We start from the raw sequence: 13,391 nt of genomic DNA on the forward strand, positions 1-13,391 counted from the left end.
GTCCGTACATGGTTCTTTCATTAAAAAAATTGTTTCTGGGCCAGATAATGCACGAACAAGCTTCCAGAGGTCCTTGGTGCCTGTAGGAAGCTTAAAACTTTCATAATGAACCAGCACCCTAAGCTGAGAGGTACACTGCTCAATACATCACACACCACACAGGTCATGCAGACCATAATCATGGTGCTATTGACCAGCCTCGATGTCATCCTTTGCCGTTATTGATGAACCCCTGTGATTCTGATAGTCGCTAACCTTGTTACTAGTTGGAGCTGACAAATTGCCCTAGGGGGGCACTTTAAGCAGCACTCCCCTCGTATTAAAGTAATTTGAGGATTAAACAGGAAGCAAGCCACACACCAAGTGCCCTCGAGAAAATTTAAACTAAGACTACATTTCATTTACTATGGATTCTTGGCTTAGATGCCGTTCATTTTATCTATGTAATAAATTATTAATAATAGACGTGTCATAAGTACAAATCTGGAGCAAAAAAACAAAGACCGTAATGCTTGTTTGAAAAGATAACAAGCAATGTATAAAAGTGATGTAATCCAAAGAAATCAATCAGTGTCAATCTGTCACTATTCTGATTGCTGTCATCTCATAAATCGGGAAGTGATTAGGTGCCATCAGGGCCGGTACAAGGGGTGGGCAGGAGGGACGGCTGCCCTGGGCACTTTGGTATCATGTGAATTGGGAGGGCGCTGTGAGGAGATTGGGGATTTGTATTGTAAGGCGGAATTTGGGTGGCGGTAGGTGGGTAATAAATGTTCTAGGAGAAGGGAAATTTAGGGGGGTGTGCTAGGAGTGGTGATTTAGGGGGATCTGTGTTGGGAGGGGGGGATGGGGGAAGAATATTTGTGCTAGGAGTGGTGATTTAGGGGGATCTGTGTTGGGAGGGGGGGATGGGGGAAGAGTATTTGTGCTAGGAGAGGGGATTGAGGGTTTTGTTTTAGAAGAGGTGATATGGTGGAGGGGTGGAATTGTGCTAGATGGGGACTTTTTTAGGGTAGGAGTATTTGTGCTAGTAGGGATGATCGGAGGGAAATTGGGGGGGGGGGGGGTTGTGCTAGAAGGGGGGACTAAGGGGGAATGTGTGTTGGGAGAAGGGGATTTGGAGTGGGGTGAGAGGATGTGTACTAGCAGATGTGTTGTGTTGAGGGCATGGGGTAAGAGGCAAAGATTTGTACTGGGAGGGGCGTTTTCAGCAGGGGTGCGGATTTGTAATGGAAGAGAAGCCATTCATGCTTAGGGGGTAATCATGCAGATTAGTGATGAGTTTTGAGCACTCTGGGGGGATTGACTTTTGCCGACGCATAATGCTCGTGCATCTTGGGGAAGGGGGGAGCACTTTGGCACATTTGCCCTGAGCTCTAGTTGACCTTGTCCCGGCACCGGGTGCCGTGCACAATGGTTTACCAAAGTTTGCCAGAACTGGCTTTGATAAGCCAAGATTTGCATTTATTTATAGGAATTACGCTTGAACGTAGGAAGTGTTCCTTTCTTTTCCAGAAACACAGACATGAGTATCAATTTGTGCCGAAATGGGACAGTTAAATTATTAAAAACTTTAAAAACTATTATAGGGATGACAACTGCACTATATGAAAGCAATACTACTCAATGGTACGGATACATGGAGCAGCCTGCTCGAAGATGTGAACAGGATTTAAAGCATCGTAAAAAAAAAAAACAAGAATATAGATGGACACATTACGGTTTAAATGATGGGTAGTTGTGGCCTATACTATGCCGTATCACATGATGTGTGTCGAGATGTATGCCATTTTTGTTATATGTTTGTGTATGCAAAATCTGAATGCAAGCATATCAGCAAATCAGCTCTGCAGCTGATATGTAAAAAGAGTCCGGCGGTACGTACAAGGCCAGTAATCAGCTTGCACACATCAGTGTACATGTATGATGAGACAGAGCTTGCATCCAATAATAAAAATAGACCCCCCCCCCCCCCCCCCCATTGGCACTCACGCTGTTGCTGAGATTCTGAAGCGCAACGTTCATCCTGGTAATGATGGAGCAGCAGCATCTACAGAGAATCCAGAGCCATGCCCAGGAGCCAAGGGATACAGCACCCGCTGCCCATCCCCGGATCACCCTACAGATCCTAGCCAGCCTTGGCAAACTGCAGGGAGATAAGGCCTGAGAGAGGGGGAGGGAGAGGCAGGGCGAAGGAGGGAGGGAGTGAAGCTGGGGCTGCTAACTGGGAATGCTCTGGTTACCATGACAAAACCCTATTGTATCCTTCAACAGGAAGGACAGGAGAGCATCAGATGTTACAGGGAGGGAGGGAGAGCAAGAAAACACACTATGGCTAATTTGTAAAGAGGAAAAGAAAGTGCGGCTCTATGTACTAAAATGGTGGGAGGCAGATGACGAAAAAGACGCCAAGAAAAAAACAAAAAAACATAAACAGATAAAAAGGTAGAATGTGACAATATTATAATCTCTTCTACAGTATAAATGGAGATACTCCGGACCTGTTCCTACGGTTATATCAGAATAAGGGTGAGGCAGACATCTGCATCTAGGCTTATCTTAACCCTTTTCTACATGCTGTAGTAATATAATGTATATAATGTAAGCTCACAAACCTCTTATGCCCCGTACACACGATCGGAATTTCCGTCGGGATAAACTCAGACGGATTTTTCTGATGGAATTCCGCTCAAGCTGTCTTGCATTCACACTGTCACACCAAATTCCGACCGTCCAAAAACACGGTGACGTACAACACTACGACGAGCCGAGAAAAATGAAGTTCAACGCTTCCGAGCATGCGTCGACTTGATTCTGAGCATGTCAGAGTTCCATACAGACGAACGGAATTTCCAATAGAAATTTTATTTCATCGGGAAAAAAAGAGAACGGATTCACGTACATCGGCGCATATTTATGCCGCTGTAGCGTATCTCTGATATGCTACGCCGACGCAGCGCAGAGAGGCAAGCACTGGATTCACAAAGCCAGTGCTACCAAATCTGCGCTGGGTTTCTAAGGCGTAAGCCGGCATATGTGGAAGTGGGCGTGAGCCATGTAAATGAGGCGTGACCCCATGCAAATGCTGGGCTGAGTCTCAGACAGATACGTATAATGAACGGCGCATGCGCCGTCCCGTGGACGCATCCCAGTGCGCATGCTCAGAATCACTTCGAAACAACTGCCTAAGATACGCCGGATCACTGCCTACGGCGTGAACGTAACCTACGCCTAGTCATATTCACATCCAACGTAAAATACGTAAACTACATGCAATACGACGTCTTATGTTCCCTGGTCCATACCTTTGCATGGGTTGCGCCTCATATATGGGGAATAACTTTACGCCGGACGTACGACTTACGCAAACCGCGTATATTATGCGCCGGGCGCAAGTACGTTCGTGAATCGGCGTATCTCCCTCATTTGCATATGTGCATAGAAAATCAATGGGAGCGCCACGTAAATATGCACCCACGATACGCCGGCGTAGGCAAGTTACGTCGGTCGGATGAAGCCTATTTTTAGGCGTATCTTAGTTTGTGGGTCGGCGCATATATACGACGGCGCACATTTGTACTTACGACGGCGTATCTTGAGATACGTCGGCGTAAGTGCTTTGTGAATCCGGGCCAACATGTTCTCTTTCTAAGTCTGTCGGAAATTTCCGATGGAAAAACTCAGATGGGGCACAAACGGTCGGAATATCGGATGAAAAAATTCCGTTGTGTGTACAAGGCATGATAGGTATAATCATGCCGCTAAAAGAACTCAGTTGATCTTTAATTTGGAACTGTCAGACCCTCAGGAGAATCCTTTATTACTTCCATGTGCACTGAATGTTGGGTGAGCATAGCATTTATTATGCCACGCTGGCTCGGCAGCCAATAGGAAAATTGGCATAAATGTCTCACTGGGGCTAATTTACTAAAGGCAAATAAAACTAATTTTCCTTAATAAGTGTATTGTGGTAAAGCTTCAATTTGTGAAGAATACCCAATCAGGTGCAAGGAAAATTATTAAAAAAGTATTTTTGCTTGCACAGGATTGGATGATGGAAATCAGTAGAGCTTTACCACCTTCACCAAGCACTGGGGAAAACGAGTGCAACTGCACTTGCAAGGAACACAGTCTATTTGACTTTAATAACTCAACCCCATTGACTCCAGGTTTGAATTTGTGTTCTGTTATCAAAGTTAAAGTGATTGTAAACAATCATATTGTATAGCAGCTCATTCAGTTTAAATTTGAAACAAAAGGCATAACATCTATATATAAATATAAAAAAAAAAAACATTATAAATCCCCCCCCCCCTTTTTAGAAGTGATCACATTCCCTCTGCCCCCTTATTTGTCAGCTGCATAAAAGATTAAGGGAGGAGAAGCGGAGGGGGGGTTAGGACAAGTCCAATCATTGAAAGAGATCAGGCTGAGCTCCCAGCATAGCCAGAGAATGGTGTTCTCTCCTGCTTAGTGTGGTCAGTTTTTATTATGAAAGCATTGGGACTGGCAGGTACACCAGGGATTTCTCTCAAAGGAAGAAATACACATAACAGGACACTTTTTCACACAAGTACATGGTACAGCAGGCACATATCAAGAATATGAAATGCTGGGGTAATAAATAACTTTAAAGAGGAACGGCAGTCTGCTCAAATAAATTGTAATAAAAACATCTTTGCCATTCTGAAGCTTCCCTCCAATCACTTTGCATATTATTTTATATATATTGTGATTCTGTACTTGCCAAATATGCTGCAGAAATCTCCCTCTACTAAGTCTGGCTGCAACCATTTTAACTGTGGGCAGCTGAAGCTGCTGTCTGTTCACTTCCTGGATTTACACAGACACACAGAGGCACACCTCCATCTCTGCAACTTTTATTGGCCCTCTTATGACTCATCCACCCTCCCTTCCTGGAAAACTCTCACAAGAGTGTTGAGAGAGCTGTGCATGATGTCATAAGCCTAGGCTTTTTACCAGACAAGAAACAGGAAGTGGGCTGTATGAGGTATTTACTGGCCGAAAAAAAAGTTGACTAAAACAAGGGCAGAAGTGTTAATAGATGGATAGATGAAAAAATGACTGAAGTTCCGCTTTAAAGGGGTTGTAAAGACAAAAATATTTTCCTCTTAAATTAAAGTCTGACAGTAGCTGATAAAATAAAAAGTAATGTTTTGCATTATAACTAGTTTGATACCTGTTGAAATCGAGCTGTTTTATTCACCTCCGTCACTCCTGAATCATTATTCTCACTGACTTCCTGGTTTGCGGTGCGCATTCATTCTTGCTACGTCTCGGCCTAATGGGAACTACAGTTCCCATTAGGCTTAGCCTCCATGCCTGTGAGGGATAAGAGAGCATCTTCACGCAGGGCTGTAGTCATAGGGAGGGGGTGAGCACATTCTGCTTTCCACCATGCAAAACGGCTCAAATGCTGGTGGAAAGCAAGAAGAGGAGTGACAGGAAATGGCATTTTCAAACCTGGATTACTGTATTTTGGAGGTCAAAAGGAAAAACGAGGTAAGTGATATTTAAATGCTCTAGCTTACAGCAATCAATTGATCTAATAAAAAACGAACCTTTAGTGTTCCTTTAAGTATTATTGCACATTGGCTGACTTTTTGATTTTATTACAAAACACAAAGAGCCCAATGCTGGATCAGTTACTGTATGCATTAGTATTAAGGTTAATTCCACTTGCATTAGAAAAAAATACAGCAAAATAAAAAAAAATTACTCCTTGAATCATATTGCATTTGAATGGTATTAAAAATTACATTTCCTTTTAAATTTGCAGCGCTGTAATTTTCTGTCAAATTCAATACAACACAGCAACCTGGAGGCATAGGGCTAGATTCACATACCTTTAGGCGGGCGTAGCGTATCTCCTATACGCTACGCCGCCGTAACTTTGAGAGGCGAGTATGGTATTCTCAAAGATTTTGCCGCCGACGTTACGGCGGCGTAGCGTATTAGGGCCGGCGTAAGCCCGCCTAATTCAAATGTTGAAGCTGTGGGCGTGTTTTATGCATATTAAGTGTGACCCCACGTAAATGACATTTCGATCGAACGGCGCATGCGCCGTCCGTGGACGTATCCCAGTGCGCATGCTCCAAATGACGGCGGCAAATCGTCAATGCTTTCGACGTGAACGTAAATTACGGCCAGCCCCATTCACGGAAGAGTTACGACGTAAAGTTTGAAAAATTTGACGCGGTTCCGACGTCCATACTTAACATTGGCTGCGCCATCTTTTTGGTGGTTTATCTTTACGCCTGAAAACCCCTTACGTAAACGGCATATCTTTACTGCAACGGCCGGGCGTACGTTCGTGAATAGGCGTATCTTGCTGATTTACATATTCTAGGCGTAAATCAGCGTACACGCCCCTAGCTGTGAGTGGCAGGTGATTTACATATCTCATGTACTAGCCTGAGACAGGCATTATTTTTTTAATTCCCACCCCCACTTCTTTCTTCTGCAGCTCTCCCAGGATTGGCTGTTCCACACCTAAGCATGATTGGTCATGCTGAACAGGGCTCAAGTCCTGCGGGAACGCGTGGGAACGGAGTTCCTGCACTTTTTTCACAGCAGGAACGCAGTTCCCTTTGCAGGACTAAAGCACCTGTGAGCAGCCGAGCCAATTCTTCACTAAGCGGCGATGCCCGGCTCGAGTCACTGTCAGGGGCAGGCGAACCTTAGTAATCCTTTGTTACTGGCCGCTTCCTGTATATGGATTCATCGGGTAGTGTGCGGATATTCCGTCACTTCCTTGATGCCGCAATGTCTCCTGGGAGCTTTTGTCATTGTTCCCAGGAGACATTTCGGAGGTCTGCCGCGAGTTATCGCGGGATTTAGAAAGAACTTGCTTAAAGTTCTTTCTAAATCCCGCGATAACTTGGGGCAGACCTCCGCAATGTCTCCTGGGAACAATGACAAAAGCTCCCAGGAGACATTGCGGCATTGAGGAAGTGACGGAATACCCAATGAATCCATATACAGGAAGCGGCCAGTAACAAAGGATTACTAAGGTACAGTGGATCGAAGAAAAAAAAACATGCGGTTTAGTAATTATGCAAATGAGCGTATAATTTTATTTTTTTGGTGGGGGAGTGGATCTTGGGTGGGAGTTCCCACACTTTTTCCCCCAGGACTTGACCCCTGATGCTGAAGTCATGTAGTTACTTTTCTGGGTTTTGACTGGATGTTAGTGATCATAGCAGAATTTAGTGTAAGAAATATACAGGAGAAAATGCATGCTGACAAGGGGAGTGTACAGGTGGGCGGGGAGTCTACTGACATCACGACTCCACCCACTGAGCTCCGGACAACAGACCCACCCACAGAATCTGCAGGGGAGACATTTGACAGGAGGCATCTATATCCTTATAGATCAGCACTATGGCAGTAGTTTAGAAAGGATGAGAGTGGGTTTACATCCACTTCAAACGTGGCACACAGACAATCCAGCTTGTTTCTCCTCTCACGTATTTCACTCAATAGGAGCTTAATTATAAAGAGATGCTTATTCCATTACTCTGACTGCTATAAACTGATTAAAACTAAAAACTGCCCCTATTTTTTTCTATGACTTTTAAATGTTGTCATGCCAAGCCTCAAAACAGAGTAAAATCAATTACTCCTAATGAATCCAAACATAAGATAACCCAAGATAAAATTGTGAACACATAAGTGGGATGAGTGCCTGAGCTGTGAAAATTTATGAATTAATTTGTGAATAAAAGCTGGAAGGGAAAAAAAAGGATGATGTGAGATAATAGCCCTGACAATGAGTTCCTGTCCTTTGTATGCAACACACACTTGTTATTCCAAAAGACATCAGTAAGATGATGAATATTTTTTAGGTCAGTGAGTTAGTATAGTGCTGACACTTGACTTCTAACATTAGCGATAACCTGTACTGTATATTTAGGCTGCTTTTACTGACTTCCTCTTCTGAAAATGCTAGTTGCCTGGCTGTCATGCTGATCCATAGGTGTGCCCAGCCTACTGCATTAGGGTGTGCACCCCAAAGTTCAAACACAGATGCCTTTCTCTGCAGCCTCAGCAGCACGGGGCAGGGATTGCTTTGTTCTTAGCGGCTTCCTGTTCATTCACAGACTGAAGCATAGTAAACATAGTTTACTATGCTTCAGTTATGAATGGACACAGTGAGTGTGTCCACTGTGTTCATTTAGAAAAGAAAGGTACCGGTAAATTACCTATTTAGTAGTCCCTTCATCCGCTCTCCATTTTTAAACATCCCCCGCAGCAGCCAGGGGGAGAGGGGAGGGGGGAGCCAGCAGAACTGCGGGCAGGGGCCAACAAGGGGAGGGGGAGCCCAAGCAAGAAGGGGGAATTGGCACCACACATAGTAATTAGGATGTGCCCAAACACACCTGGCACACCCCATGCGCACGCCAGAGGTGTATTTAGGTTTTGTGCTGCCCTAGGCCTGACTAAACTCATGCGCCTCCTAATTTAAATACGAACCACCCTTCCTGTCAAGGACACACCCCTTCCTATTTAAGACCCACCCTGTCCTGCCAGTAGCTTCTTTGCAGCGCATTAGGAGCGGTGAATACACCGCTTTTAAAGCGCCCCTGCCCACTGAAGTCAAAACGCCGCCCCCGCAAAGTGCCGCCCTAGGCCTAGGCCTTGTCGGCCTAGGCCAAGATACAGCTCTGGCTCACGCCTATGTGCTGATCTTGTTACCTCAATGCTTTTCTGAACCACAGTTGTGAAACACCCAAACTAATTAGAGTTTTACGTTAATGTTTTACTGACATTTCTGTTTTCTTGTTCTTAGTCAGTGACTGAGATAATATGGAAGCCAGAGACAGCCAGGTAACCATCATTTTTAGAAGGAGGTCAGCCTCTGTATTTCTTTCAGTACAGTTTTTTTTTTTCAACAATTTTCCAGTTTTTCCAGATTAACAAATGTAAAGTATTTTAATTGGCTATAGATCACTGCACATATTTGTCATTTACAATTCTATTAATAAAAAAAAAACTAAGCAGTGCTATATATTGTCACGTCTATGTCATTTTTTTAAATAAATAAAATTACAAAAATGTATCAATACAGTAGAAATAATAACTGTGTATATAAAAAATGATTACTATAAACTCCCCACTAATAGATTACACACCAACATCTTTGATATCATTTACACTTACTTTATCACCCCAGAAAGAAGCCTTATACAATCATCCAAATCCGATGCAAGGCAGCGGTAACAGAGCCATTCACGCATTAATGTTGCCTTTAGTTACTCTGCTTTTTTAAGACCTCAATCACACAGCAGGAAGGGAGTTTTCCTTTGGCTGCTTGTAATGACAGTTTAAACAAAAATAATGAACAATAGCCTATTAAATACTCTAAAACAGAGGAGAAATACTTTGGGGAAACGAGATAACGTTAGCCGAGACAAACAGTAATTTCTGCATGCCATTCAATGTCTGATTTTCATGCTGCCCACCGATATGACCCGACCGTCCTCAGGGTAATAAAGCTTTAGGCCCCGTACACACGACCAGTTTCCTCGGCAGAATTCAGCTTCCGACCGAGTTTCTGGCTGAATTCTGCCGAGGAAACTGGTCGTGTGTACACTTTCGGCCGAGGAAGCCGACGAGGACCTCGGCGAGGAAATAGAGAACATGTTCTCTATTTCCTCGTTGTTCTATGGGAGCTCTCGGCCCGCCGAGGTCCTTGGCGGCTTCAGTGCTGAACTGGCCGAGGAACTCGATGTGTTTGGCACGTCGAGTTCCTCGGCCGTGTGTACGGGGCCTGAGGCAGCCCATAGAGGATTCATTTTTTTTGTTCAACCAGCAAAAAAAAAGATTAAATTCCCCCATCCACACACTCGATGTGGATGAAGGAATCCTCCCCACTAAGCTATTATACTGATCAGAAAATGAGGGCTATTGCCAGCGGTGCTCATTAAGTGGGTAAAATCTTACAGAACGGTTGTACAGATATCGATCAGTAGATCCACTTCTGTCCAACCTCCCTACCCATGCAGATGTAAGGTTTAGTAATGGAAAACACTTTTTGATAGATAAAAAGTGCATTTTATATACAACTATATGGATCAGACCAAAATGAGGGACAAATGAGGAGGAATGAGGGACAGAGGGACATTGCTCCAAATCAGGGACAGTCCTTCGAAATCAGGGACAGTTGGGAGTCATTCCACTCTGTTGAATGGATCCCCCTAAGCCAGCCCTAACCCAGCCATGAGCTGGGATCTCCCCTAGACCTAGGAAACCCCTCCAAGGCCACCGATAGTGTCCTCGGAACTCCATCTTTCACCCAACTCCCTGTTGGCATGACTCATCTGCTGCCAGGACAGTACACCTGGGGATTGGCTAGGTTCCTCTAAGTATGCAGATCCATCCTCCTGGCCTCAGCCGACTAACTTCTAGAAGTGTCTCCAAACTTCCAGAATCAGGGGGAGGCACAGCACCAGAAACCTGCTTGTATGAGTCATCTAGCCTCACCTGCAATAAACCCTGACCCAGATTCCAGACTCACACTTACCATGAGTCAAATAAATGTGCCTGTACTTAAAAACTAGCACACTAAAGGGTGCTACATATGATATAAGTTTATATATTTAAACACAATTGCCAGTTCTAATACTATTGTATGATTACACCAATATATGTTTGTTTATACAGCAAATAACCATTATGACAGGAATAACATGTTGTATATATGATTGTATTGCTGGCTTTGGTTGTCTCAGTATGAGGGACCCCCTGGTGGTCAGATGAGGGGATGGAAATTCTGATCACCTGATATGGATAAAACCCTTCCGCCTTTTTCTGATGACTGTTGGGGTTGTTTCCTGGGCATTCTTTATGCCCATGACGCTGGGAGCTTGTAGGGGGCAGTGTCTGTGAGGAAGGCTATTGGCTACCTGGATGGTGCCAGACAAACACCTCTTTTACCCTCTTTGTCAGCTTGTGTGCTGGGCGCATGCATGCATCTCCAGCTCTGCTAGGTGCAATGACATTACCTATGTTAAGATGTTGTGTGAACATAATGTTGCCATTACAATGCTTTTTTGGGCAGTGATGGTGCCCTCAGTGCAAGAAGTGGGGTACCATTTAAGGGGAAGCTGCCTTCCCCTTGGTCCACTGTGCATCTAACAGATGTCAACCCCCGTTTTGTGCATCGTGGGACCATTCGTACTGGAAAGATGAGCTACTTTTAGAGAAAGTTAGGGATTCACTTACATTAATTAAAATTTTGGGGTATTTTAGTGGGATATTCTTAAAAAGTGATTTTAAAATGCTGCTTCCATTTTAACATTGAAAAGAGCAGTGACATATTCAAGCTCAAATATTTAAAGTCATGCCAAAAATGTTTCAGAAGGTACCATCTCAAAACTATTGACTCTGGGAAATTAGTACATCTAGTGCAGACTGCTTTGCAGCAATTCCATGATTGATTTACTGGACTGCTGTCAGAGAAAGGAGCCGTCAGTCAAGTAACATCTATTTTCAGTTTAAATTTAGTTCCTAAAATAGTTCACCCAAGAGTGAAAGCCTTGCAGAGCTGAAAACTGTAGCTGAAGAAAAATCCATATTTATTTAATCATTTAGATCAGTTTCCTCCCCTGCACCAGCTGGAAATGTGTGAGGTACAAGTACAACCCAGCAAGCAGTAAGAAGCTTGGGGAGACTTAGTAGTGGGTGAAGAGAGACTCTATAAAATTTAGTACATTTAAAAATAAAGAATAAACATTACACTTTCAATTTGTTTGTTAAAAGGGTTTTATTTATGTACCAAAGGGTGGAAGGAAATGTTGAAGAGACAACCATTGTATCATAGATATACAGGTCTGGTCATATGTGACTATATGTGACTATATGTGGCTATATTTGGCTTATGGCCAGCAAACGGCAACTCACAGCATAAAACAACAGTCATAATTTGATTAAAAGGAAGTTACTTTACATTACTTTACATTTTCACAGTGTATACATTATATGAGATACCAATAAAAAGTTTAAGGCGGAAAAATAGAAAACGTCCCTTGCACTGGGATTTCCCCCGCACTGCAAGCTTTTAATGCTCATTTTCATCCTCAGTTAGTTACAATGCAAGACTGCTGGCCCTGAATGGCATGTCTTGACATCAAATCAAATTGACAGCGACTAAAGGAACAGCGAAGAGAAGCAGCTGTTGACGAAAAGTTGTGCAACTAGGAGGAAGCCTGCAAAAGTAAGTAATAAGGTATTGTAGAGCCCCCTTACTTTCAGTATGGGCACTACGCTAAGTTAGTGAGGAATGGGAGAGTTACTTTGCTCCCATTCACAAGTTGCTAAATTGTGGGCTGCTGTCGTTCCTGAACTGTCCTGTAGGTCAGTCTGCGCTTCAGGGGTGTTACCCAAGGACAGTTCGTGCTCTTGTCCAGTGCCGAAACGGAGATGCTGGGCCTGACCTGTCCCGCTGCGGGGACTTATCGGTGAAGATACAGCCCTTTGCCCGATGCCAGTGCTGCCGGGCCTATTTGTTTGTGGCCACATCGCCCACACAAGCTCCGAAAGAGTATCGGGTGAATTTTGTCAACGCCACCATTACCGCGGAGGAGGAGATCGTGTGGCCAGAGCCATCCTCGTCGGTAGCTATCGTGGAACCAGAAGTCCGGGACCCCGAGATAATCTCAGTATCGTCCACCTTGACTCTACCCTCGGCTGCCTCGCCACCTCGCTCATCGGAGGTAAGCCCTGTGGACGGCCGGACCCAGAAGGTGACCCATCCAGCGTGACCAGTTCAATTAAAGTGATTTGCACACAGGCCGAAACCACGTCGGAGACAACCACTTCTACAGTCTCCATTTGGTGTGCCTCCTTAGGAGCAGGGTCTGCTCCAGCCTCCCGCAGCCGCGGTCGAGGCCTATCTATTCAACGCTCTTTGTCGGATTGGCCGAGAGACTCTACAACAGCCAAACCCTGCGGTTACCTGCCAGCAGAAGAGTTACAATTGTCGGACTTTGACCCTTTATCGGATAACTAATGACGGCGACCTTCCTGATTGCCTCTTTGAGTCCCGGTTCTCTGAGTCGCAGGGTCACGGAGGATCCGGTGCCTTCCACGATACTCAAAGGAGGAAGAAACGCTCCGGCCGGAGCGGATTGCGTGGGTCCCAGCAGCCGTCCATGGACGTTCCAGTGTTTGACCTGGGGAGTCGTGAGTTAAATGTTGTTCCTGTCACGCTCAGCACCCCTGTGGCCCTTGTTGCTCCCCCACTAAAGAGGGCACCGAACGCAATAGTGCTGCCAGGACGCGGCTACCCGCACAATTTGCCAAGTTTGTCTAAGCTACAGCGTTTGGTGGTACAGAGGGTTGCTGCTCTCCACGGGTACGAATACCCA

General features: G+C 44.7%; 1 protein-coding gene across 2 annotated transcripts in view; it reads right to left on the reverse strand.

Annotated features, from left to right (window-relative positions):
• Positions 1-9,261, reverse strand: part of ECE2 (endothelin converting enzyme 2) — a 103,694-nt gene extending 94,433 nt beyond the window's left edge. The window contains exon 1 of one of the 2 annotated variants that reach the window (XM_040349774.1): positions 9,184-9,261. Coding sequence is in view for 1 of the 2 variants with exons in the window: in XM_040349773.1 (XP_040205707.1) it covers positions 1,993-2,025 (33 nt within the window). In the remaining variant the exon portion in view is untranslated. Of the gene's footprint in view, positions 1-1,992; positions 2,195-9,183 lie in introns of those variants that run through there. The other variant, XM_040349773.1, reaches the window with a different exon arrangement.
• Between the last annotated feature and the right edge of the window lie 4,130 nt (positions 9,262-13,391).

This window comes from Rana temporaria, chromosome 4, assembly GCF_905171775.1.
Source record: "Rana temporaria chromosome 4, aRanTem1.1, whole genome shotgun sequence".
Taxonomy (NCBI): domain Eukaryota; kingdom Metazoa; phylum Chordata; class Amphibia; order Anura; family Ranidae; genus Rana; species Rana temporaria.